This window comes from Squalius cephalus, assembly GCF_949319135.1.
Source record: "Squalius cephalus genome assembly, chromosome: 13".
Classification (NCBI taxonomy): Eukaryota; Metazoa; Chordata; class Actinopteri; order Cypriniformes; family Leuciscidae; genus Squalius; species Squalius cephalus.
In genome coordinates this window covers 20,322,540-20,348,178 of record NC_137134.1, presented here as the reverse complement: position 1 = coordinate 20,348,178, position 25,639 = coordinate 20,322,540, and the positions used below count along the sequence as shown (strand labels likewise).

At 37.8% G+C, this 25,639-nt stretch overlaps 2 protein-coding genes across 9 annotated transcripts in view; both read right to left on the bottom strand.

The window, feature by feature from the left end:
- On the bottom strand, nucleotides 1-19,760 carry tjp3 (tight junction protein 3). Of its 6 annotated transcripts, none has more exons than XM_079889836.1 (31): nucleotides 19,613-19,760; nucleotides 13,775-13,831; nucleotides 12,534-12,658; nucleotides 12,256-12,358; nucleotides 11,895-12,162; nucleotides 11,716-11,819; nucleotides 11,451-11,640; nucleotides 11,305-11,374; nucleotides 11,131-11,225; nucleotides 10,896-10,977; nucleotides 10,134-10,225; nucleotides 9,905-9,989; nucleotides 9,211-9,314; nucleotides 9,039-9,123; nucleotides 8,215-8,291; nucleotides 6,864-6,951; nucleotides 6,696-6,775; nucleotides 6,495-6,567; nucleotides 6,275-6,339; nucleotides 6,121-6,184; nucleotides 5,288-5,444; nucleotides 5,092-5,200; nucleotides 4,732-4,951; nucleotides 4,415-4,614; nucleotides 4,193-4,288; nucleotides 4,036-4,112; nucleotides 3,716-3,926; nucleotides 3,492-3,592; nucleotides 2,704-3,234; nucleotides 1,447-1,493; nucleotides 1-1,342 (listed from the first exon to the last, which is right to left on the bottom strand). In XM_079889836.1, exons 2-31 carry the CDS (start codon nucleotides 13,820-13,822, stop codon nucleotides 1,195-1,197), a joined length of 3,795 nt encoding a protein of 1,264 aa, XP_079745962.1. In that variant the 5' UTR covers nucleotides 13,823-13,831; nucleotides 19,613-19,760; the 3' UTR covers nucleotides 1-1,194. The 6 variants fall into 6 exon arrangements, with proteins under 6 accessions (XP_079745962.1, XP_079745964.1, XP_079745959.1 ...); XM_079889838.1 differs by having other exon boundaries at nucleotides 11,131-11,222; nucleotides 19,613-19,715; XM_079889833.1 differs by lacking the exon at nucleotides 19,613-19,760 and adding an exon at nucleotides 15,886-16,047.
- Nucleotides 19,761-23,384: 3,624 nt separating this feature from the next.
- The window catches only part of sbno2b (strawberry notch homolog 2b), a 60,466-nt gene continuing 58,211 nt past the window's right edge, over nucleotides 23,385-25,639 (bottom strand). For all 3 annotated transcript variants that reach the window (XM_079890397.1, XM_079890396.1, XM_079890398.1), the window contains 3 exons: nucleotides 25,556-25,632; nucleotides 25,279-25,469; nucleotides 23,385-25,116 (listed from right to left, as the gene is read on the bottom strand). In XM_079890397.1, coding sequence (XP_079746523.1) covers nucleotides 24,308-25,116; nucleotides 25,279-25,469; nucleotides 25,556-25,632 — 1,077 coding nt within the window. In that variant the 3' untranslated portion in view covers nucleotides 23,385-24,307. The remainder of the gene's footprint in view (nucleotides 25,117-25,278; nucleotides 25,470-25,555; nucleotides 25,633-25,639) is intronic.

The following is a 25,639-nucleotide window of genomic DNA, read 5'->3' as shown; positions in this document are numbered from 1 at the left end:
ATAGTTTATAGCCTACTCTTTATTATATACAGAAATGGACCAGGGTGAACACATTTAGACAGTTTGTAAACCCCGTTTTGGTTTCAGACAGTTTAATACAGTATAACCTTCAAAAAAAGGCCAGCACAAATGTTACTGTCACTCGTCAATGGCAGCTGTCACAGGTGCTTGACTACAAGAACTGTCTTTATAGGCTAGACCATCCCATTTAACAATGCTCAGTCCAACCTTTGCGGCCTTCGAAGGATGCAGACTTTGAATTGGGACACAGCCACAGTGAGAGTAGTTGTTCATTGTTGAAAGGCAACATTCCAGTGCACTGGAAGGATTTTGTGATTGAGACAGCGCTTAAATTGTGTGGAGCTAAAACTAGGGAGCTGATTGAGACGCCCTAGGAGGGAACTCATGATTTAGCCTTCTAGTTTGTCTACAAAATTGACTGAACAGATCTATTATAACTCTATAAATATCATTTGTAGGTTGATTTCACCCAAATCTGTATCATTATGGCACTTTCAAAATATTGCAAAACTGTAACCACTTTTGAGCATCCCGACCAACCTAGAAAAGCAAAATGAGCTCAAACAATGTTGTGTCTGTTTGGGTAAGGGTTATCAATTTGTGGGAGTTCGGGGAATGTTCAAAGAACCTACTTAAAAAAAAAAAGTTAGAATTGTTGCAATTCCATTTGATTCAGCTAGAGGAAATGTAGCACTTCACCTTTTAAGCAGGTTGAGTAAGATGAACGACAGAAAATTGTGGAGAAGACTTACCAGAAGTTAGATCAATTTCAGTACAATCTCCAACACTATTCATCATTTGGGCTTAAATGGTTTGTTCCATTTATTACAAAAAAAAACATCAATAATATAATACATAGCGAGTTACTGAAAAGGGTAAAACATACCCAAATGGTCTTTATTACAACTGGTAATATTTCTGTTGGAAATAATCCTGAGGAAGACCTCAGCACATCCGTTACAACAACAAAACCCAGAAAAAGGAAGCAATTCCGGAAACAAATCTTTAAAATAAATCCAAGACTAGTTATCTATAACAAGTCCATAAGAACACTTGATAAAAAACACACACACACAAAAGTTATTTCCAGTTTGGTTGTGTAAATGTACAGGTCCAGAATAAGACATAAGTGGTCCATGTGCTTGTTTGTGATGTTAGTACAATCCGTGTACATTAGAGCTCTGTGGCAGGTCCCCATTCAATGTCATCAGTTTCATCATCAATACCAAATTCGTCATCATCTCTAGCGTTTTCATCGCTGTCACTGTCACTTCCTCGGATTTGTGTTCTCCGGATTTGCATGGCTTCGTGATGTGCCAATCTAAAAGAAAAGATTTATTAAATGCATTTAAAAATGAAAAATAAATTGATACAGAACTTTTTCTTCATCAAGCACAAGTTGAAAGATCAAATAGAAATACTTACACTACAAATGAAGGGGAAGGTTTCCTTTCTGGTTCTGCCATACGGGCCTAAAACAACAACACACAAAATGATGAATAGCGTAATCAAATACCTCAACATGACTTAAGGTAGGACATGTTCCTGTATCACCATCTTTTTAAGTCCTACAGTAAGATTTAGGGTAGGCTATGGTAAGGGTAAAGGATTTGTCTTTTGTTGGTTCTACTAAGGATGTAGATCCATAAACAAACAACTTAATTCAATCATGCTGTACCACTCAAACCGGAATTACCAATCAACCACATTTTAGGGTCAGGATTACCTCTGGGATTAGGTGAATGTGATTTCACCAAGTGCAACATGTTCCTGAATCAACATCTTTGTTGATCCTTGAACAACATTCCAACCAACCAATCAGATTTGGTAACTTTAAAAGTTTACAGTTTATGTCAAGTTTAGGCTTACAACCAGGGTTAGGCTTTCTACATCAGTGTTTTTCACCTATTATTTTCATCTGATTTTAGGGATAGGTAATGGGTAGAGTTAGGTTTATAGGTAGGGATAGGGCTAAATATTCAGAGAGGAATGCTGTTCCAGGAACATGTCTTACTTGGCAAAGTCCAAAGACGTGCTACTCAAATTTTATTTAAGGTGGATTCATCAACAAATCAGATTTTATGCTCAGAGTTACCCCTGGGATCAGTGGGATGAAGAACATTATGAAAAAATTATTTCTCTCTGCTTTTATAGGTAGGTTTTGGTTAGAGTAAGTTTGGCTATTATTGGTCCTGCTAAGATCCAATCAAATCCAATAGATCCAATAAAATATCATACTTGACTAAATCATGCCATGCTACTCAAACTGTGATATTAGTGGATCAGATAGGGTCAGATTTTAGGGCCAAGGACTTAATGATGCGGTACTCAAACTTTACTTAAGGTGGATTCATCAACTAATCAGGTTTTACAGTCAGTTACCTCTGGGGATCAGTGGTGTGAAGTTACCTACTAAGGATGAAGATGTCCTATTTGACTAAAGTATGTTGTGCTACTCAAACTGTAATTCAGTGGATCAATCAACCAATTAGATTTTAAGTTCAAGGTTTGGGTTACCTCTAGAATCAGTGGCATGAAGAACATTAGAAACCTATTATTTCCCTCTGCATTTAGAGGTAATGTATGTTTAGGCGAAGATTGGTCCTATTTAAGAACATGTCCTAATTGAATAAATCATGTTGTCAATTGGTCAGTGACATGGGTATTAGATATATATGGTACCTGTTGTAGTTTCTCCTCTATAACTGACAGTGGAGGGGTCTCTGATTGGACTTCTTTGGGATCTGGTGCCCTGAAGTTGGGCGGCACATCAGAAGGTGCCGGTGGTGCGGCCATGTCACCGGTGCTGAAGTCTGAATCCGTGAAGCTGCGCTGCGAGGGGACATCGTCTTCTTGTTGGTGAAAGCCAGTGACACCGCGTGGAGAACGGGGTTCTGGAACGTGGAGGATAGGAGGTACTTCACCGGGAGGTAGGGTGTACTCGGATTCTTCCTCCAGGTATGGCTCTAGGTGGTAGGAAGGTTCAGGACTAGGATTCTGCCCAGTGGCGGGCTCCGAGGAGCGGGCAAGTGCACTGCTGCGGTGTCTGGCGATGCCTTGTGTTTGCTCTTCCAGGTCCTCATTGTCAGTGTAGGCTTCGCCATCTGTGAAGGCCTCACCGTCAGTGTCCTCGTAGTCACTGGCACCACTAAGGTAGTCAGAGTTGTTCGCACGGCTCAATGCATCAAGCTCCTCGTCGGCGCCTCCCTCCAACTAGACATAGACCAAGTTCTCGTTAACCAATTCAAGTATGACATGTAGGTTCTCCACCAATCCTAAATTCACGTCTTGTCAGAATTATCGCAGAGATTTGTTTCATAGCTGTTGGTTTTTTTGCATGATGTCCCAATGGTCAAGTTGGAGCTTTCATAAAGTTTTGAGTTTCCAAAGAGTTCAGCAAAGACAAAACTCGTAATTACGTTAATTCGACAAGACGTGAGCGTATCATTATAAAACTCTAGGGCTCTTACCGCTACTTCTGAAACCCAGACGGGTTTAGACTGCTGCTGCCGAATCTTGTCTTTCAAAATGTCATACCACATATTTGTATTAGGCTCAAGATCAATGCGTGCTGTTAAGGAGACAGAAAAACCAGAGATTGCCTTTCAGAACACATAAAAAGCTTCTGAAAGTGTTTTCAGAAATGATTTAAGCAGAGAATATAAACTTTGAAGACAGGCTTTGAAGGGTTTACCAGAAAATAGATGGCTATAGTGTTTCCTTAGCTTTAAGGCCTGAGCGTAGAGACGACGAGAGCTCTTGTTGGAGCCTGGCATGTATTTTTGCCTCATGGCCTTCACGTCCTTCCGACTATGAGGATCCAAGAAGAGCACCATGGGATGGTACTGGATGTAATTCAATCTTTCTACTGCAGTTGGTGTAATATCTAGCAGGGGATGCTTGTCCTGCAAGTCAAAACAAGATACTTTGTTGGCTGAAAACTAGTTGGTGTTTGGTTGAGGTCATGTTGGCTTATACTGACAGCATTAATTCTATATCATAAGAAAAGGTTACCAGCTCTGCTATCCGCCTAACTGTGTCCAGTTTTATGACACTGGATGAACTTTCACTTCCACTCCTGGCAACCATTTCTACAAGCCAATAAAATGGAATATTCAATATTTGACAGTGAAGAAATTTCAACTGAAAAATTCTCTCGTTTTTTTCATACCTGCAACTTCAAATTCATCAGGCAACTCTCGGGCCAGCTTCTCATTTGCAATGTCATTCAGAGGACCCAAAATGACAATTGGCCGTTTGAAATTGGCTGCATATGAGCAAACAAACGCATGTTACAACCATAAACTCCATTAGAAATAGTCCACTATCGCTGTTAAGGTACATGACATTAAAAATGTCACAGTTGAATAAAAAAACAAAACAAAACACTAACCCTCTCTCAGCAGGACCTTCTCATATGCTGGAAATTTGCCCTGAATCGTTAACTGTAGGAGGTCATCGCGGGTTCTTCTGGTATTCTTTTTGGCCCCTCTTAAGCCCCGTAGCTTCCAGAATTCGGCTCTGGGGCCGGAGGCTTGGCGCTCGGCCGCACTTATTCTCTGTGCCTGCTCCAAATTGGCCAGAGTTTCAGCCCTAAAGTAGAGAGAGTCAGTACATGTAGGAACTATAATGTAACATACTTAACTTAACAAGCAAACAGACTAACCATATCTATGGATGGAAGACTTTAAAAGTAGCAATTTAACAAACCTGGTCTGGTTAGGAATGGTGCCTTTGTCCAGTTCATGTAGATCATTGCCCATGCGCACAGCTAGCCAGTTTCCCAGCTTCCCGTGATACATAGTGTCCACCACTCTGAACACCTCACCTCTGGTAAAGCTCAAGCCGAGACTGCTGTCAGCCACATGGTCAAAGTGTGTACGGATGTAGAAAGAGTCACCAAGGCTGGACTTCAAAATCTTCTTGTAGACTAAGAGGGCAAGAGCAGATATTAATTTGGAAATGGCATTCGTAATCCATTTTACTTCCCTAATTTGACTTTTTTGTTTGAAATACTGCAAAGGATTGGTCACAAGTGACATCCTAAGGTCTGGACATGAAGGCACTCACTGTCCATTTTGTTCTGAGTCCGAATATCGATTCGCTCCCCAGCATGGATGTTCATGAGGTACATAGCTGCCTCCTCTCTGGTATAGTGGTTAAAGTCTACACCGTTTACCTACCAAAATACCAAAAAAGACTCTTGAAGAATGGAGAATATAGCTGATAGATTTGATCATGTGTGTACATGGTTCTTTGGTCCTACCTCCAGTATCTGATCACCCTCGGCCATGCCTTGCCTCTGGGCTGGACTGTTGGGCTGGACACCACCAACAAAGATGCCAACATCATTTCCTCCCACCAGCCTTAACCCAACATTGCCCTCCTTCACAAAGCTGATGTGGTTCTGGTCCGAGCTGTACCTGATATAAAAAAATATAAAAAATTATTTAAATAAATGTATTGATACATTATGCTAATATTTTGTACTGTTTTTAATTTATGCTTATTTAAATTAATTATACATATTAAAAACAAAATATAATAAATTAAATGTAAATATTTTATATAATAAAAACAAATCATTTTAATTAATTTTTATCATTTAAATCATTCATGCTTATTCAAATTATATTTAACTATAAATATTGATATTATTAAAATAATAAAAGGAATGTAAATATGAATGTACATCATGTTTATTATTTTTTTTAATGTCTTTAAATTAATTATAAACATAAAAAATATTTTGAATTAAAGTATCTCTATACACCATGGTAATATTTGTTGTAATTTTAAATGTATGCTTATTTTAAATGAATTATAAATAAAAAATAATGTAATAAAATATATAATACAATACATTTATATATAAAATATTTAATATAATACATATAATCAATGAAATATAAAGTATTTATACATCATTGTAGTAATTGTTGTTTTGTCTTTCTGCTTATTTATGCTTTAAAGTTGTTGTGAAGAAAATGTGAAAATGTAAAAAATAAAAATTTCCCAATTTAATTTTGGGGTGAAATATGACACACATGTGAACCTGAAACCATATATATCTGCATACAAAGAAACTACATTTCTCACCCCAGGTTTGGTGTTGGCACTGCGTCTGGTGGAAGTGAATAAAGTGGCTCCTCTACAGGTTTCGCTGAGATAAAACAGTTACAGTTTAGTACCCGACAGTCACTCAATAAGTTGCAATGCATTATGGGTGTGCTTTTGGACTAATGGTACTCACATTTCAACGTGGTGTGGTTGGGAATGGATATGTTGGAGCGGAGAGTTCCATTAGCATGTGGGAAACTGAAAGAAAGAGTCGATATTCAAATTCACGCAATAAGCGACTATGACCGGAATTGTTTGGTTGCAACCAAAGTGTTTGCTGACCTTCACTATGACATAATCTGCTATCTTAAGTGTGGATTAGATAAATATAGATCATAGGAGGCGTTCTGAACCTGTGATCGCTGTTGTGGCTGGGACTGTCAGATCTCCTGAGAGGTGACGGGGCCCTTTCTGATTCAGAGGAATCTGGCGAATCAACCAAAACAACATTACAAAGGCCAAAGAAAGATGTACATTCATTCATATGGCAATATGAATGGCATCTCTCTCTAACGACCACTCAGACACTCATGTAATAAGTGTATTATACATACACTCGGGTGGTGGTCTGGCAGGAGAGGATCTGAGTGGGGGATCTTGTCGGTTGTTGATGATTGGCACTTGCATTTCAGCTCTGAGACGAAACAAAAATGAAAATAGTGGTCACCTTTATATGCAAAATAATAATCCAAAACAAATAAAACAGCATTAGTATATCTTACCCTTGTCTGATTCTCGAGTTTTTACTGACTGGAGACTGTGATCTCGGAGGAGTGTTGTAACTTGCATCCGACTCGGATTCTGAAGGAGCTGATTAAATATGCAAATTAGAGACCATTATGGGTGGCTAATAACTCAAAGGCAGTGAATTTAAAATGCAAAGAGTGTAATTTAAAACTGCAATAGCTAATGACATATTACTTCATAAAAAAATTACTTCACAAAAATACTTCATATGACTTCTATGAAAAATGAATGTGTAAATAGTTTGTAATGTGTATGAAAAATGATAGAATTCACAGTAATTTCATTCAATGATATTTAAATAATGTTCACATCAGCATTTAAATATTTATATATTAATTTTAAAAAATATCTTTCATACTTACAAAAATGTCAAATTATTTTCATGCTATCAATATTTATTATTTATATTTTATGAAATGCATGCGTAAATATTAATGTGAAATGTGTATGAACAATTACATAATTTACACACTAATATTTAAACAACATAATCCTGTACACATGGATATTTAAATATTTACACATAAATATTTAAACTTAACATTGAGGTACAAAAAAAATGACATTTTCCATGCCATCAATATATATTATTGATATATTTCAGAAAAATAATGTGCAAATATGAATATGTAATTAGTACATTAATATTTAGAAAATAATGTGTAATAAATTACACTTTAAATATTTAATTTAAATAATTTTTTTAATATAAAAAATATATTTTTCAGTTAATATCATATATCATGTGAAATCTGCATGAACAATTACAAAATGTACAGTTATTACACACTAATATTTAAATAACAATCATGTACACATGGATATTTACATATTTAATATATACACATTAACATCTAAAAATATTTTGCATACTTAAGATTGAGGGACAAGGTAAAAAAAAAACGGACAGAAAAAATATTTTCATGTCATCAATATATAATATTTATATATTACGGAAAATTAATTTGTAAATATTAATATGCAATTACAAAATTTACAGTAATTTACACATTCATATTTGGAAAATAATGTGTAACAGTGTACACTTCAAATGTTTAATTGAAATTAAGTAGTTTTTCGTAGTTAATTTTTATGCCATCAATATTTATTATTTATATATTATGGAAAATTAATGTGTAAATAATGATGTGTAATTACAGAACTTACAGCAATGTACACTTTATTATTTAGAAAATAATGTTTAATATTTAAGTTAAATGACACATTAATATTTGAAATTATTTTTCTAAGTATTAAGAAAAATTATTGTCATTGCATACATTTTTTCATTTAACCTTGAATATTCCCTTCATGATTTGCTCGTACCTCTCTGTACAGGCGTTGAGGGTTTCGCCCATTTTGGGGGTTCCATTATAGGGACTGCCGTGACCTCTGGGGTCGCCCTGCAAGAGAAAGAGGGCAGATGGGAGGGTGAGAGAGGATGGGAAAAAGGAGGATGAGGGGATACTAAATGATGCTTGTCCATGAGGAGAGTGGGAACTAATGTGAAATCATTGAGGGAGATATTCACCTCAGGGTTTCTGGGGGTTTCTCTCTCATTGAAAGGGGTGGACTATCCTCTGCCATAACTGATTATAGGGTCAATTATAAGTCCCAAAAATCAATGATTCATATGGACAAGCAGAAAGTACTAAACTAAACGTATCAAAAAGATCATTAGATCCATATCTATGATACCTCTATCTCCATTACACCACTGGTTGTTGAGAATGAAATAACATTTAAAACCTTACATAATGTGTGTATATAAATGCTGTTTATTGTATTATGTGGATAATTTGATTGTATACTTATGAATTCAGATGTTGGATACAAGATGCTATCTAGGTCTTAGGAGCAATATTTCCTTTTCAAGAGCCACAAATCAACATAGTACAGGAGAAAACTCAGGTTGATTCGGTCTTTTATTTTAAAAGAACACATTTCACATTTTCAGATATCACAATGAAAGAAAAATACATGAATGCATACAAGCAACATAATGCAACACAAAAAAATAACAAAGCAAATAAATGAAAAACAACAGAATCAACTTTTATCTCGTCGTGTACAGGCAGATGACTGGCCCTACTGAAAGAGTCCGGTGCGAGTTGCGTTAAAAGTGGCAGTGAGGCGTCCCTCATGTGTACCTGTATCTATTGCGGGACTCCTGGCTGGCTGGAGTCCCCTGTCTGCGAGGTCCGGTACTATCGTCCGATTCGGACTCTGATGCAGCTGTGTGGGAAAGACACGCTCTTGAATGAGTCTGTTAAAATGGCATACAGAACTGAAAATTAAGTGCCATAGGGGGGGGAAAATCACCTCTGGGTGGAGCCCTGTAAGGGGAGGCCATGCGGCGGGGGAAATCCTGAGACATGCTAAGAGAGGAAGACTTCATTCCTGGAGGAGGGAGATCGGGAAGCACCCTGGGAGAAGAGAAGAGGCAATGGAGATATTTCTAGATACATTATTGAAATCCTATGAAGTGAAAAAGGATGTCACGGTGCATGTTCTCGAACCGTTAACTTTAAGAACATTATTCGGACCTGGTCAATTTTTCAAGAATGGAACATGTTGGGAATAATAATTTACAACCATACTAAAATGGATAGTTCCTCACCCAAAAATGAAAATTCTGTCATTACTCAGTCATCCTCAAGCCTAAATCCTTCAATCTGTTCAACATATAAAGTGATCGAGTCTCTATAGAAAATTTGGACTAAACCGCTCAATTCATATAGATTAACTTGAACTTTTTAAAGCATCAAAGTGGTAGTTGTGTAGACTCTGTAAGTCTCAGATTTCATCAAAAAGATCTTCATATGGGTTCTGAAGATGAACGATAGTCTTTTGGGTTTGGAAAGACATGAGGATGAGTAATTATTGACAGAACTTTCATTTTTGGGTGAACTAAACCTTTAAGATGGTCTTTCAGACAATTCAATGACGAAAATGTGCATTAGATGTAACATTGTGTTTGCATTTGGTGTTTGATGCTCATGATGTTGACTCATACTTGTATCTGGAGTTATTTTCAGTTCTGGGACTCTCACGTCTGGGGGGCGGAGAGGCGCTCCTGTCTGAATCTGACTCAGAAACAGCTGGTAACACAAAACAAACAGTCGTTAAACTATAGAGATTCAATTGTCCACAAGGTTCGTACATATAATTTACTGAATCATTCAGTGATTTGATTCCAGAGCTGGTTTATAAATAATATGGTAAAATCGCATTTTGAGGCAGACCTCTGCGAGGTCGTGAGGCAGTGGAGGGGTTCCAGTTCTGGGTGACGGGTGAGGCTCGAGGGTTTGGCAGTGTGGAGACCCCTGAGAGAACCCTGAAACAGACAAACATGTGACCCATGCGCATCTCACCCAAACAAACAGTAGCATGATAAAACACAATTGCAAAACAAAAACACACACACTCACACAAAAAAAAGAAATACAGAAAAATAAAACAGCAAAACAAAATAAAAAAACACAAAGAAACTAAAAGCAAAACAAAACAACCCAAACAGAAAAAAACAATAACAAAATAAAATAAGCAAGAATCCTGAAAAAAAACACAAAAAACCCCACAAAATAAATAACATGTAATCCATGCATCCATATAACTAAAAACAATAAAAACAGACAGAAAAAAAAGCCAATAGACAGAGAAAAACCAAAAAGAGATAAAGTAATTTTATAAGCCATTTATTAGTTCAGTTTCATCACAATTTCTGAAAAAAAAAACAAGGTAGCACTTTATTTTACAGTCCTGTTCCCCATGTACATACTATATAATTATTATAGTAATTACAATAACTGGTTAATAACCATGTACTAACCCTGAACCTACACCTAAACCTAACCCTAACCCATGTAGTTACCTTATATTACCCAGTGCTTTCTTAGGCGAGCAAAGTACTGTTTTTAAGTACACGTACTGTAAAATAAAGTGCAACCCAAAACAAATGAAAAACAATACATTACAGAGCTGAATACACATGAAGCCATGTTTACTTGTATCGGTCTCTGTTATCGAGAGTGTCGTGTCTTGACGGTGGAGGCGAGTTGCTGCGGTCCGATTCAGACTCAGAGGGAACTGCACAAGGCCAAAGCATCAGTCAGCTAATTGCATAAACAACTATGGGTAAAGTATGGGTCAAAACCTCTTGGCCATGACAATGCCATATTGAATTCAATTTTACTTGCGTTTCATAAATGAGACCCATTGAGTTTTTGCGCTAAGGCTCACCTCTGCGAGGGGGAATCAACTGGGCGGGCGGTCTTGTGAGTGTAGAGCGCAAAGGCGGAGATTCGCGTGGTTTAGACACAGGATTGGCACGACTTCTGTGGATCAATGAGCTCTGTTAGTGCAAAGATCATTTAACTAAGAGTCAGAGAATCAGGTCAGAGTTGAGGTGTTCACCTGCGAGAACGTCGTTCTCTTGGACGGGATTTTCGATTTGTGGGGTTGTCAGAATCCAGGTCTGAGATTTCTTCAAGCAAAAATTGAAAAGTCAGTATCAACACTCCAAAAACCAAGAGATCAGCTGTAAAAACATCGACTCTCACCCTCCAGCTCGGAGCTACTGTCTTCCCTCTTCTCGTCCGCGCTGTTTTGAGGACTGTCCTCCACTTCAGGAATGCTGACCAGGAACTTTCTGTCGTCCCTCAACACCAGCATGGTCAGTTTCCCTCTAGACTTCTCCACCAGGTGCTTGGTCTCCAGCAGGGACAGATTTTCCGTCGTCATGCCGTTAATCTACACAAGAAGTTTTAAATAGGTTACACAACATCTAAGCGCGATGGAACGGTTCCTAAAGAACCTGCTCCTCACCTTTAAAACAAGATCTCCTTCCTGAAGGGTGCCCTCTTTGGCAGCCAGACCGGTGGGAGTCATGTGCTTGATGAAGATCTGGCTCCCCAGCTTCATTCCGTACTCTGCAGAGAGAAACATGTTGAAATCTTGGCAAGAACCACAAATGATTCCTCAATGCAAAGCAATGGGATTCTGACCATCTGTGGGTTTTCTCTTGATCAGGGTTGTTCTGATGGGTTTGTTCTGCACATCCTGATTGGGCAGCCTCTTGAAGCCGGACATGATGGGGAGGTCATGACCGTTGCGGTCAGGTGTCACGCTTCGAGTTCGTCGGTTACGGCTGGTGTCAGTGCCACGCTGACCTCTGTTCTGAGGTCCGTCGTCATCTAGTATGTTGGATTGTGAGGCAGAACGAGTCGGTCTGTTGCTCGCAGGGATCTGAATTGTGCGTGGCCTCTTCACGGTCTACAAAATGAACAAAACAAGAATGGTTTTAAACTGCAAAAATGTTACCTAGATATTTGTTCTGGCAATGTTTTTGGGAATGTTCTTACTTACAATGTTTGCCAATTTCCCACATTTCCTCAGATTTTGAATGGTGTAGAGTGAGGTGACATTGTCCATGGAAACACCGTTCACCATAGCTATCTGATCTCGTGTACTGTGGACAATGAATCATGTGAGTCTCTATCACAAAAAATCATCTGCCAAATATGTTTTGAGTATGTTGGTTTTTCCATCTTGTACACAGCCTTGACAGGTCTGACAGGATTACACAGGATGTGTGAGAGGAAGTAGTGTGGGTCTGAATGCAGGAGAAGTGGACGTGTACTCACTGAAGACGGCCCATGGCGGGGCCGCTGGGAAGGACATCAGAGACCACCACTGCTGTGTCCCCGTTTAATGGGTTGGGCTTGTCTAGCCCACCTGAGACCGCAAAACCGAAGCCGACCTTGGAATCCTGTGAACGAAAGAATGAACAAACAAAAGACTGAGCGATCGAGCAAAAAACGAATGAAAGAACAAACAAAAATGACAGAACAAATAAGTGATATAAGAATGAAAAATGTAAGAACGAGAGAAAATAAGAAATGAACAAAAAAGAATAAAAACAAAAAAGAAAGGAACAGCAAAAGAAAGAACGAGAGCAAAAGACAGAAAGAGCAAAAGAAAGAGAGTGAAAGAAAAAAGACAGACAGAAAGAAAGACAGAAAAAAAGAAAGAACAAAAGAGCAAAAGAAAGAGAGCGAAGGAAAGAAAGAACGAAAGCGCAAAAGAAGAAGAAAGGAAGAGCGAAAGACAGAAAGAAGGACAGAAATAGCAAAAGAAATAATGAAAGACAAAAACAACAGAAAAAAGGAGAAATAAATAATTGGAAAACAAATTAAAGAATGAGATCAAAACAGAGAAAAAAAAAATATACAAAAAAAAAGAAAAAAAAAAAAGAACGAAAACAAAAATACCCACAAAAACACAAATGAACAAATATGATAAAGAACAACCAAAAAGAAATAGCGAAAGAAACAAAAACACAAAAAAGAATGAACAAACGAAAAAGATGAAAAAGAAAAAAAGAGAACAATCAAATGATAGAAATACAACAAACAAAAAGATAAAAAAAACTAAAAATTAACCAAAAAAACAAACAAAAACAAAACAAAACAAACAAACAAAAATAAATAACATGAAAAAACATGAAAGACAAAAGAAAAAGATCAAATAAATTAATTAAATGAGACAAAAGAGCAGAAAAGAAAAAAGAATGAACAAATAAAAAATGATAAACAAACAAACAAACAAAAAAAAATCTTTAATTAAAGAATAAAGGCAATTTTATTTCTATGGTGAAATGCACCACATGACCCTAAACTTGACATTCCAAAATTTCGGGTGCCTCCCAGTGACAGGTGGAAAAAAAAAACCCTCCAGCTTTCATAATTGCTCACAAAACTTTCAACCCGCCTCGACTTTCAATTGTTTGGGAAACTGTAAACCTGGTGTCACGTTCTCAGACACACCTGTACACAGCGAGATAAGGTGTGGCTAAGGCGAATTAAACCCTCGATCCGAAACTTACTTTCGATAACGTGACCGTGTGCTGCTCCCATATCGTCATCTCCTCCATGTCGGTTTTCTGAAACGATAAAGAAGTGGTTGTAACGTTTATTAGCGCAACGTCAAACAAACGACAACAACCAGATATCACAACGTTTACAAACCACCAAAGGAAAACGGTTGAGACGAAAAGTGCCAGTTTTTGAGGGCCTCTCTCGGCTGTTGTTTGTCAGCTCCGGCTCTAGCTGAACATGCTCGCACCTGTTGAATTCCTGCCATACAGGTACAAGGGGGCGGAGCCAGCGCGTGACAACACTGATACCCGACACTTCCTCACCAACGGCTCACCAATAAACAGTCTGACAACACGCGTCTCTCAGCAGACATTCGTTGAGTGAAACCGAACATTGACTAGTCAAGCCATTATCAGTAGGCTACAAGAGGGTTTAAAGGGGCATACCCGACTCCAAAGTTCATAATTAGCACGGTTGATGTAAGTTAATATCTTTATTGTAAATAAAAAATAAGGGCTGAATCACTCGCATTGAATTATTTTAACTTGTTCACATTTGATTTGAAGCCAAACAAAGACCTGTTGCAACCATCATCATGACATACTTTGAGAGCAGTCTCTATTGGACTAGAGAATTCCTGGAATGCTTCCCATGTTTTTATTGGCTGCAAAGGTCAGAGAGAGTCTGTGTTCGCAAAAGCTGATCGACCTTAGCAAAACGGAACGAATGTATCACGGTTTCCACAAAATAGCTTAGTAATACTTTGAAATTGCGTAGATTTCTGATATGAAACATCATGAAACTATGACTGCTGTTGATGGCAACAATGATGGTCAAAAAGGAAGTTGCTCATATTGATGAAACCAGGGATGCAAATATCAGCACTACCCTTTTCCAGGGAACTCCCTTCATGGAATATGACTCTTACTTATTCTAACATACTGCTGACTATGCTGTAGTTTATGATTATGAATTCCATCACTGCTCACCACCTCTAAAGCCCTACAGACACAAAGTGGACGGGTATCATATATCCTCGAATCATATGGACCACTTTTATGATGCTTTTTCGTCATTTTGGAGCTCGACAGCCCCCAGATCCCTTCACTACTTATACTGAATAGAGCAGCCAGGACATTCCTCAAAATATCTCCTTTTGCGTTCCACGAAAAAAAAAGTTTGAAATGATCACAGAAATGTCATTTTTGTGTGATTTATTGTGGGTTAGTTCTCCAAAAAATTTAAATTATCCCAAGTGAACGGCAGACTATGTAATACCTGTATTGAACTTGACGTTACCGGAGGCTAGTGATTATTACAGTTTATAAAGTTGTAATTATGGATATTTTTATAACAAAAATCCCTCAGAAGGCCTTTATTAACCCCCTGGAGCTGTATGGATTACTTTTATAATGGATGGATGTGCTTTTTTGGGCTTCAAAAAACAAGGTGCCACTCACTTCCATTATAAAGCTTGGAAGAGCCATGATATTTTTATTATAACTCCAACTGTGTTTGGCTGAAAGAAGAAAGTCATGTAGACGTACACTATAAAAAATAAATGAAAAAAAGTTGCTGCCGTAAATTTAAGTAAAATCAACTTGGATGTTTAAGTCATTTCCACTTAAATGACAATAAACTGACTTGTTAAAAAAAAAGTAGAAAATTGAGTAACTTATTTTGATGAGTTAACGCAATGTAAAACCATATGTTGTCATAACTTATTGATCATATAATGTTTTACAGTGTAGGATGGCTTGAGGGTGAGTAAATTATGGGATCATTTTCATTTTTGTGCGATTTAGCCCATCCCTTTGGGGTCACGGGTTAAAATCCCAACCATGCCCTTGAGCAAAGCACATGACTTCTGCAATTATACAAATAAGTACACCATTTATCAATTTATAGTACAAATATGTATGTAATATAGGCTATTTTACTTCACAGCAACAAAAGCAACACACTCAAGTCCAACAGGTGCCAGTCAGTATTTACAGTCTCGTCTCTGTTGTCATTACACGGCTCAGATGACACATCACGCTGTTTAGCAAACTTAAGACAGCTCATGTTAAGCGCATTCAACAACTAGCATAAACAACTAGATACTTTATGGACTTACCGTCCCTTTAAATCTCACTTCCATTTTCAAGACAAAACAAAACACCTAGAATGAGAACGTAAACCAAGCAGAGTATCTGTTTCAACATAATATCTCCATTTTTAAAGATGTAGGCCTACATGACGAGCAGTTGTCCCCACAGGAATCAGCCTACTGAATGGTAATGAGGGAAAAAACAAAACAATTGTATAAACCCCCACCTGAGCCCATGGAAAGCTCCGCCCACTAGGTCTACAAACCCTTTGGTACTTTCTGATATTCATTTTTCCTCAAGGAATTAAGGAGGAACTGGGATATCTAGCTGGGAAGGTCTCCATTCACTGAGGCGATGCCACCTTATGAAGACTAACGATGGATGGAAGATGTGTTTAACTTTAAATATACAATTCTTTATCCAGGTTTTAAAAATGTCTTTCTCCCTAAAATGCCCTCAATCATTTGTGAGCCTGAGAAAACACAACAGTAGCTTTTTTTTTTTTTTCTGAAGCGAGTTCCTGAAGGACGTTGATTTGCACGGCACTTTGGTTCCACTGACAATCATTACCTCAGTCTGTTAATGTTTAATATGCACACTGGCCCAGAGAATGTTTCTGCATATATTGGCCTTGAACACAAAGACTAACGATAAGTATTAAACTTCAGCATGTGGGTCAGTGACATACAGTATAGAATTGCCCATTTCACTATTATTTATATACTATTATAGTATTTATTACTATTGAATCAGCTTTTATTTTTTATATATCAGTTTTCATATAGTTTTAGTAATTTTGTCATGTACTATTGTCATTTTATTAGGTTTTATTTAGCTTTGATATATTTTAATTTTAGTAATATTAGTTAAATAAAGTAGCCTAAGCTGGAGATGATATTCCCTAACATATTGCTTAAAAGTGAACCAATTGGAAGTGCCTCCTAAAGAATGTTTAACTTTTTTAACTTTAAAAAACTATTTTAATAGGTTTAGTATTAGTTAACAATAACAACACTGTCCACAATAAAGAAAAAACTATACATCCAAATTCTTTGAAATGTACTCTTTATATTCATGCTGGTTTCGGAAAACTTTTATATAATTTTTAACACGTGTCAATTTAAAAACTCTAAAAATATAATGTGGAACAACCGTCAAGTACATAACATGAGGTACAAAGAACATATTTCTCTAAACCTTGAATACATGTGTAAACAATCATTATTTAAATAAAAAAAATTGGTAAAAAAGGTATAAAAAAAAAAAAAATCATATTAATTAATAAATATCATTACATTTTGAGGTCACACCACATGACATTTTACAACCTAAACTAACTTTGCCTTAAAGTAAACATATTAAGATACTTCTTGACCTTGACTTGTCCTCTCTATGACATCATTTCCGTTTTTTTTTTTTTTTTTGGTCACACCAGATTTTTGTCGATATGCCCCAAAATATTAAACTATTTCATAATACAAAAATATTTATTTAAAAATGTACTTTAATTCAGAAATTATAGACATGCAATATGCACTTAAAGGATTATTTGCGAATGGAATATGTATTTTAGAATAAATTATTAGATCCCGGCCTAAAAACGAGCACTGACCCAAGTAATTTGCCCTGCAACACTTTTCTTCTGTGCGACATAAAAGAAGATATTTTGAGAAATATCTAATGGAAGTCAATGGAAACGAAAACTGCTTGGTTCTTCAATGTATCTTCTTTTGTGTTACGCAGAGGAAAGAAAATCACACAGGTCTGGAACACCATGACTGAGTAAAACGTTTAAGGTGTACTATCCCTTTAAGTCATTAAAAACAAACGAATTACGGGCGAAAAATCCGAGACTTGCATTGAAGGTGGGAGGTGAACCATATCTAGAGGCTACAATATCACAAGAGAAACATCCCAGATCACCCCAGCAACCACATAGCAACGTGCTAAAATCACTCTCACACCTTAGCAACAATAAAAACAAAGTTTAGGGGAATACAGCTGGAATTCCCACATAAAAGAGGTGGACTTCATCTCTGTGGTTACACCAAATATAAATTTAGGAAGTAACAAAATTACTGGAATCATTTCACACCCTCAGCCCAACACTCTTGACAGGAAATGTAGGAGGAAAGCAAAAAATGTCAGATGGTGTTGTGTTAAGGTGTGCCCCCTCAAACAGTAACGCCTTCACAATAGGAGACCAAGGGTTTCTGGTGGTCCAGCCCAGTTCTTCACAACTGATTACATTTGTTGTTCTGCTTCATAACAGAGAACATTACGAAACAAAGAACATGTCATTTGTTTCTACGCATCCAGCTAGCAGATACACTCTTAGAACTTTGGCTTACAAGGTTATGAACGAACATTATGCTAACATTAATAGGACGTTCATTCAAAGTTATCTGGTCTTTAATAACGTTCCTTAACATTTTCTCGAATATTTGCATAACCAACAAAAAATTGCTATCATTTTTAAAACATTTAAGAAACTTAAAGTTATGAAGGTCCAGACTTAATAGGAACATTAGCAAAACATGTTCAAAACAAATTTTTGTTAGCTGGGCAGTCTGGCTTAAACCTTAAGACATCAACACACCTAATAGTTTCGGGGCATATAAACTCGTACAATGAAATATAAAGGATTGAATTGATTTATGGGCCTACTACAAACCAAATAAAAACAGCCAAAAGTGCTTTTCAAAACTAGTAAGTTAGCCTATCCTTGACTCACAGACTTGAGAATAACATCATTGGAGAGAAATGTGGATATATAGGAACGCGGTTTCTCGAAACCACAGCGAAACTACAAAGCACGTATTGACTCAAATGAGTGACAGAACCAGTTAAGCCAGATGAGGCTGAGTGTGCTGCAGCTCTGTCGCAATTGATCTCACGAATCGGTTCTTTCGAACAGAAGAACCTATTAAAGAACCGCTTCATTTCAAACGTACTGTCTGGTGGTATGGTGTAAACTTATAGCTATTAGACTTAGTTTTCGGCCCGTTAATCATATCCTTCGTTCACTTAATAAAAAAATCTTACTCAGGTGAGGTCCCTCACTGGTTCTTAGTTAATTAAGAGTCGGATAAAGACGGGCGGTTCTCTGTTCTGTTCAGTCAGCTGTTGACTCGAGAATCTTCATGATTTAGTACGATTTTGCTGCGCGTAGGAAAGGTTTTGTGGCTCAATGAGTTAATTCATCAAAAGATCCGAAGATCCGATTCAAAAGAACGATTCGAACATCACACATTTTCAGGATATAGAGATAAAGGTTCAGAATCGAGGACTATCGCTAATGTTTATGAATATACTTAATAACAATTAATAACGGTTCCAATATGAATGAGACAAACACGAGACAAAAGTGCATTCACACAATTCACATTTAGCTGTCAACAAGTTTGAATGTCCTTTTCTGAAAACAAAAATTAGTTTCTAAAGAAAATAGCAACAAATTGTAGAAACATGTTCAAAAGTGTCTGTTAGCAAAAACAATCAGGCAACACATTATACGAAAATCAAATATTTATTGGAGCAGAACAGAAACACGTAGGCCTAGCCTATGATCTAAAATACAAGTTATTATAAACTCAGAGTCGTGCGTGACACATGTCGCCAATTATTCACCGTTTCGACGTAACTTCCAGTTAAACAGCTTACATTTCAGCAAAAAAAGTGGAACTCAGACCAACGCAAACAATCGATAAACACAACAAAGCAGAGAAGGAAGAAAACGCTCGACTCACGTACCTTAATGTGTCCCCTTTAAAAACGAACACTAAAACTCTCAGTTAATTCCGTATTGGAGGCCTCACAAGGCCTGGCACCTGCAGTTTTTAAATAAGGTTTCGTTATATTCCCTTGTATCTATACAGCACCTGATCATGTACCTGTAGACAGGGGGAGGAGCTTAATACATGTGGGCTGAGCAGTTTCCTCATTAAGTAGGCTACTACTGCTACTACTACACCTACACCTCACACTACAGTGGCATATTGGTCTTATTTTCCATTTCCTCTCAATAATTGTTTGTCGGATGCATACAAGAGTGCCACAATATAATAGCCTACATTGAGTCAAATTCCATGATGAGGTTTTATAAGAGCTTCGTTCGTATACTTACTAATACCTGATTTTTATTTTTATTTTAATTTCTTGCTTATATGCTTAGCCTATATGCCTATGTCTCTGAGAAAGTATTTGTTATAATTTAGTGCATTTTTTTCTCCTACGCTATAGCGCCCCCGGTGGGGAACGCGCGGCATTAGAACGACACAACTGACTGAAATGCGTTAGTTATCTTTAAGTAAATGAACTCTCAGGACTTTCCCTTGTTACTAAACACGATTACAAAATAAAGAATAAGGTAAGATTCTTATCTTTTAAAGGTTGAGTGTATCTATTATGAAAATAGTAGGCTACAATGAAATGCACTATTGTGACCACCGCATTTGCTGGTTTGTTGACTCTTTCCAGAGTCTATGAGGAACTTTTTTCTTACATTTTCTTTGGCTAGTTTCATTTGAAAATACTTTCGTAGGACTGAAATGACCTTGGTCAGTGGTGGCAAGTGTGAGGGTTGCCTATATCATTTTAATTATGACATTTCATACACTTACAATTGGTATAATGTGTATGGTGTTAACGTGTTATTTTAATTTGTTTACATTGGTACTATGGTAAAACCATGATAATGCAATGGTAATACGATGGTATCCTTTAAAATAGGCAACCTAGAATAACCTTAGATAAACTGTTCTCAACCAGTGGACCGGTGACCACTAGGGGGCAACAGTAAACTTTTAAAGGGAAAGTCTTCTAAAACTTTTTTATATTAAAATAAAGTAAAATTAAAAAGCTACAACCACTAGATATAATCTAGATATAATTCAACACGAATGTGAAAAATAATAATAATAAAAAAAAAAAAAATTTTGTTTTTCAACTATCAGCAGAACTAAAATGTTAATACTGGCAAATTTTTCAGTTCACAAAAATATAACAATATAACCATTTTAAATAATTAACCAAAAAACACAAACTCAGAACATCTGAACATTTTATTTTTTGCTTTGTTAATAAAGTTCGAACTGTAATATGTTCCTTTCTTTAGGTACATGTAGAAAACAATTTCTTTAAGAAACAGTCAAAAGGCACATTTTGTTTTTACAATATATACAATTGGATCTAAATTATAAATAGGCCTATAGAAAATGACAAAAGCATAACCAATAAGAACACAGGAATAAAATGGTTCAAGATACATAGTCAGTAGCATGTTTTTTTGTTTTTTTTCATAGCAATAAATTACGTAAATTGATATAAAAGCGAAGCCAATAAATCGAGATGTTTACAGTATTGAACATTCCCATAAGGGTCAAGAGCAAACAAACTTGGCAGCACTGGATCACACATACACACAAGACAGAAACTCATTTATGCTGTTTTAGTGCAAATCATACACAGAGCGAGTCAATTGGATTTCTAATTAGTAACAAAGGGTTAAATTTGACCTTTCATGGCCTCATCGTACTGTATAGTAGAGGGCTGCATTGGGATTGAGTCCCGCCGGGTCCCGCGGGACCCAACGCAAATCTCGCGGGAGCGGGCGGTTTGAACTTTGCTGCGGGCGGGAATGGGCGGCTAAAAAAAACACTGCGGGATCGGGAGGTAGCCTTGCAACATGATGGAGATGTCAATAATGGCGCTTTTCCACTACACAGTACCGACTCGACTCGCCTTTGTTTGGTTTTCCACTGTGTAAAAGTTGTAACTGTATCTGCTTCCAGGTATTTTTTTTTCGTACCCCCTCCGGCGGGGTTCTGAGCGAGCTTAGCCGATACTAAAATGTGACGTGAAAACACGGCAGACTGCTGATTGTTCAGAGAGAAGCATCACTATTCACAGCGTCATCATTGCACGCGCAAGACAGAGTATCCTGAATAAAAAACAGCAAAAACGAAAACAAAACCATCCAAAAACAGCACACTCGATTTCCTCCATTATCATGTGTGTATGTGTCCAGTAGGCTATGCCGGGCAGGGAAACGAAACAAACAACCCCATGAATCTCTTTAATAATAGCAATACAAATATGTGTTTTTTCCTGCGGGACGGGAGAAGACACAAAATCAATGCATCTCTATTATTGTGCGGGAATAAATTCTCAGAGTTTTGCGGGTGCGGGCGGGAGTGGACATACATATTGCGGGAGCGGGCGGGAGTGAAACACATACATTGCGGGAGCGGGCGGTAATGGTCAGAAATTCGGCGGGCGCGGGCGGGAGCGGGATGATGAAACCAGTCCCGCGCAGGGCTCTACTGTATAGTGCTTTTGTTGTTTATTAGAATGCATAACAGAAACTTAAGTCCCGTGTTCATCTTTCTCATTGGCTGTTTTTGGGGAGGCACTGAGAAAACAGACTATGTGGATCACTTGTAAGGTTATTAGATGCACTAAATATTATGGAACAATTAATCAAATGCTTGAATTTGAATTACACGCTGAATGTGTAACAATTTCACACAAAAAGTTTCAAGTGCAAATGTGGCTGAAAGAATTTCCCTTAATGAAAAGAATAAAATAAGAAATTTGTGCAGAGAATAAGCAGTAAAGGATAAATAAATAATATTTGATCACGGACAGGATTTTACATACAATAATCTTAACTTTACGCAGACATTAGACATTTGGAAATGTTATATATATATATATATATATAAAACATCTTTAACTAATTGTTCATGAATTTCATTCTGAGATAGGGAATGGTTTTAACACCGTAGAACTTTGAAGTTAATATTTGGGTTTCAGTTCAATTTTGCAGTGAAAATATTTAAGAATGTATAATTTGTATAAAGAATGAAGATAAACTGAAATATATTCAATCATCCAGTGCAGCAGTAAAGAACAGAGCAAAACTTTAACAAAACTCAATTTTGCTTTAAATCGTCTGTCATTTTGTTTGCCTGCCAGATTGTCTTCTGTCTGCACAATTACAAATATCATAGTATCATTAAAACATAAAATAAAAACAATAATATAAAACATGTCCCTTTAAAATTAAATACAAATAATCAAGTAATTCTTCTAGACGTAACAAAGATTTAAAACATAACTTTTTTTTTTTAATTAATTAACTTATTAAATAAAGGGCTTAGATTCAGCTAGATAAAAGTTGTATTGCCCTTTCTTGACTGTACCCTGGATGCGTTTTACATCGGATCTTTTTGTTTCCACACTGGATCGTATATATCTTAAGGTCACAGTGAAAAGATTGTACTATTACAGGGATTAAGTGTGACTAAAGCCCTTTTGGGATCAACCAATCAGTCAGCGAATAGATTGTTACCGTTACATTGCGAGACGGGGGACAGCAGGACAGACTGTTCTATTTTAGAACAACAGAGAGACAGCTGCACAGGTGAGTGATCTGTAGGTAGTCACGCTCTCCTACTAGCACACTGTTTCAAGGCCTGATAAATAAAGGCAATAAATACATGACAAACATCTGCACAGTGACAGCACAGGAGTATGTGTTTACGTCTACATTCCACTGTATGTTCCAAAGGCACGTTTCGACAGTAGCCTGTTCTCTTGCTCCTCAGGAAAAGTGTTTTGTCTAACAGAAGTTCATCATGGAAATGTAAAGCTGATGATTGTCCAATGCAAAACAAAGCTTAAGCTCCTTGCCGAAGCAAACTTTGTGGTACGTCTTGCATATGTGAGGTTTGTACTTCAGCTGGGCCCACACGGAATCTTTGGCCACAAAAATGATACAAGAGGGAAAAAAAAGATACCTGTGGCACCGGTTCCTCACGCCGGAACATTGGCAGAACCCTTTGAAGAACCACTAGGCACACTCTTAAATGAGGAGTCAAGAATGCTCCATGAGGAACACACAAACAGTAACTGTGAAGACAGTTGCCCCCTTTATAAAAGAACATCTTTGAGGCATTTCAAATATATATTGAAGATTTTTGAGGACTCAAAAGAACATCTGAGGTTCTCCAAAGGGTTCATCCAGTGATGAACCAAAAGGGTGCCTTAAATATCTTTTTATTCCCGCATGAGCAAAATCTTAAGGAACTTAAGCAAAATATCCTGTCCGATGTGGTACGATATAACTTATACAAACCTTAAGTCATTTTCCGACTTGAGCTTGAACAATTTTTGGTAAATCAATTCTCTTTAAAGTCCCAGGGTATAAAATTCAGGATGTTGAAACTGGGATGACCATCATGAAGTTCTGGCATGCAGTTTCAAGACAAACTGTGCGGGGATCATCCTTGACTCGAGAACAGAGCAAACACCGAACTTCCCCCATCTTGTGAAGCAGAATCTCATGCTTGTGGGTCCGAGGCCAGAGGTGGAGCATGGCGCCGACAGTGGTCAGACTACAGCCCTGAGTGTGTGCGTTTACTGGAGACTACCACAAGCAGCGTCTCACTCAGGTTGTTGGTACTGAATGACGGAGTAGCGTGATTCTGTTCCACTTTGCAGCATGCTGTTCAAAACTTCCCGTACATTTAAAATGGCTTCAGAGTTGCAGTGGCTGTTCGGTAACGGGAGCATTTGCTGGTCTGTAGGGGGGAGAGAGACTTGCGACAAAGAGGAAGAAGATGAGGATGGTGTGAGCGGCGCTGGAGTGAATTGGGACATTGAAGAAGAGAAGGAACTTGGCAAGACCATGGGTACCGGCAAAGGTGCATCTGAGGTGGAAGAGGCAGGGTCATTTTGGCTAGGGGTTGTCATAAATGAGTCCAAGGACAGTATCATGTCATACAGGTCAGTGTCCCGTGCTGTACTGCTTTCCTGTGTGGACTGGCTCTCCTGCTGTGGTTGTTGCTGCTGCTGCTGCTCCTGAATAAATGCTTCAATGTTAAAGTCATCCACTGAAGGTTCGGGTGGCCCAGTGAGGTTGTCTACACTCAGCACAGTTTGAGTGCTAACTTGGGAGGAGGGAGAGGTATTGTTAACTGTCAGGTCCAGGATTTCCTCCAAGGGGTTTTTTAGGGAAGGAAACGGGGTGTAGATGTTAGGGTTGGGTAAGCTGGGAGCTTGCAAAGACGGGGCGAAGAAATTTGACAAGAACTCTTGACGCTGACGCTGCACCATCAGTCTCTGCTGTTCCTCAGCCTGACGCTGCTCTTGCGCTTGCTGCTCCTTCTCTTGGCGTCGCTGCTTCACCTCGGCATCCATCCTCAGCAACTCCTGACGCACCTTTGGCACGCAGGTCTCTGGGATTTTTATACCTAGGTGAAAGAAAGAACAATGATTACAAGATGCCGACTTCCCTAGAACGACTGGAATGGTGTCCTAGCAGGGTCAGAACCTACAACTTTTTTATTATCAGTCCAGAGCATCACAATCTGCTAGTTAGGAAATCCTCAAGAAGAGTCAACAGGTTAACTCACCAACTTGTTTGTTGCTGTCTTTGGTCTTGAGGCGAACAATTTGTAGAATGCTGGTGCTGGTGATATCAGCGACCACATCAGACACACGCTTCCACACACGGAGTAGAGCACCGCACAACATGTGGTACTGACGCAACCGAGTGCCCATTATACACTCCTGACCCTCATCTATCTTCTTGCATCTCCCGTTCCTGCATAAAACATGCATACACATTAGATTCTCTGAGCTCAGTTTGGCTAGTACCAAGTCAGAAGCTGGGACAGTCTCTTTTCTCACCAGTTAGCATGGCTACATTTCCTGAAGGAGAAAGTGAACTGGTTTTCCCAGCTATCCTGTGCCTCCTCTGGTGTGACCTGAAGC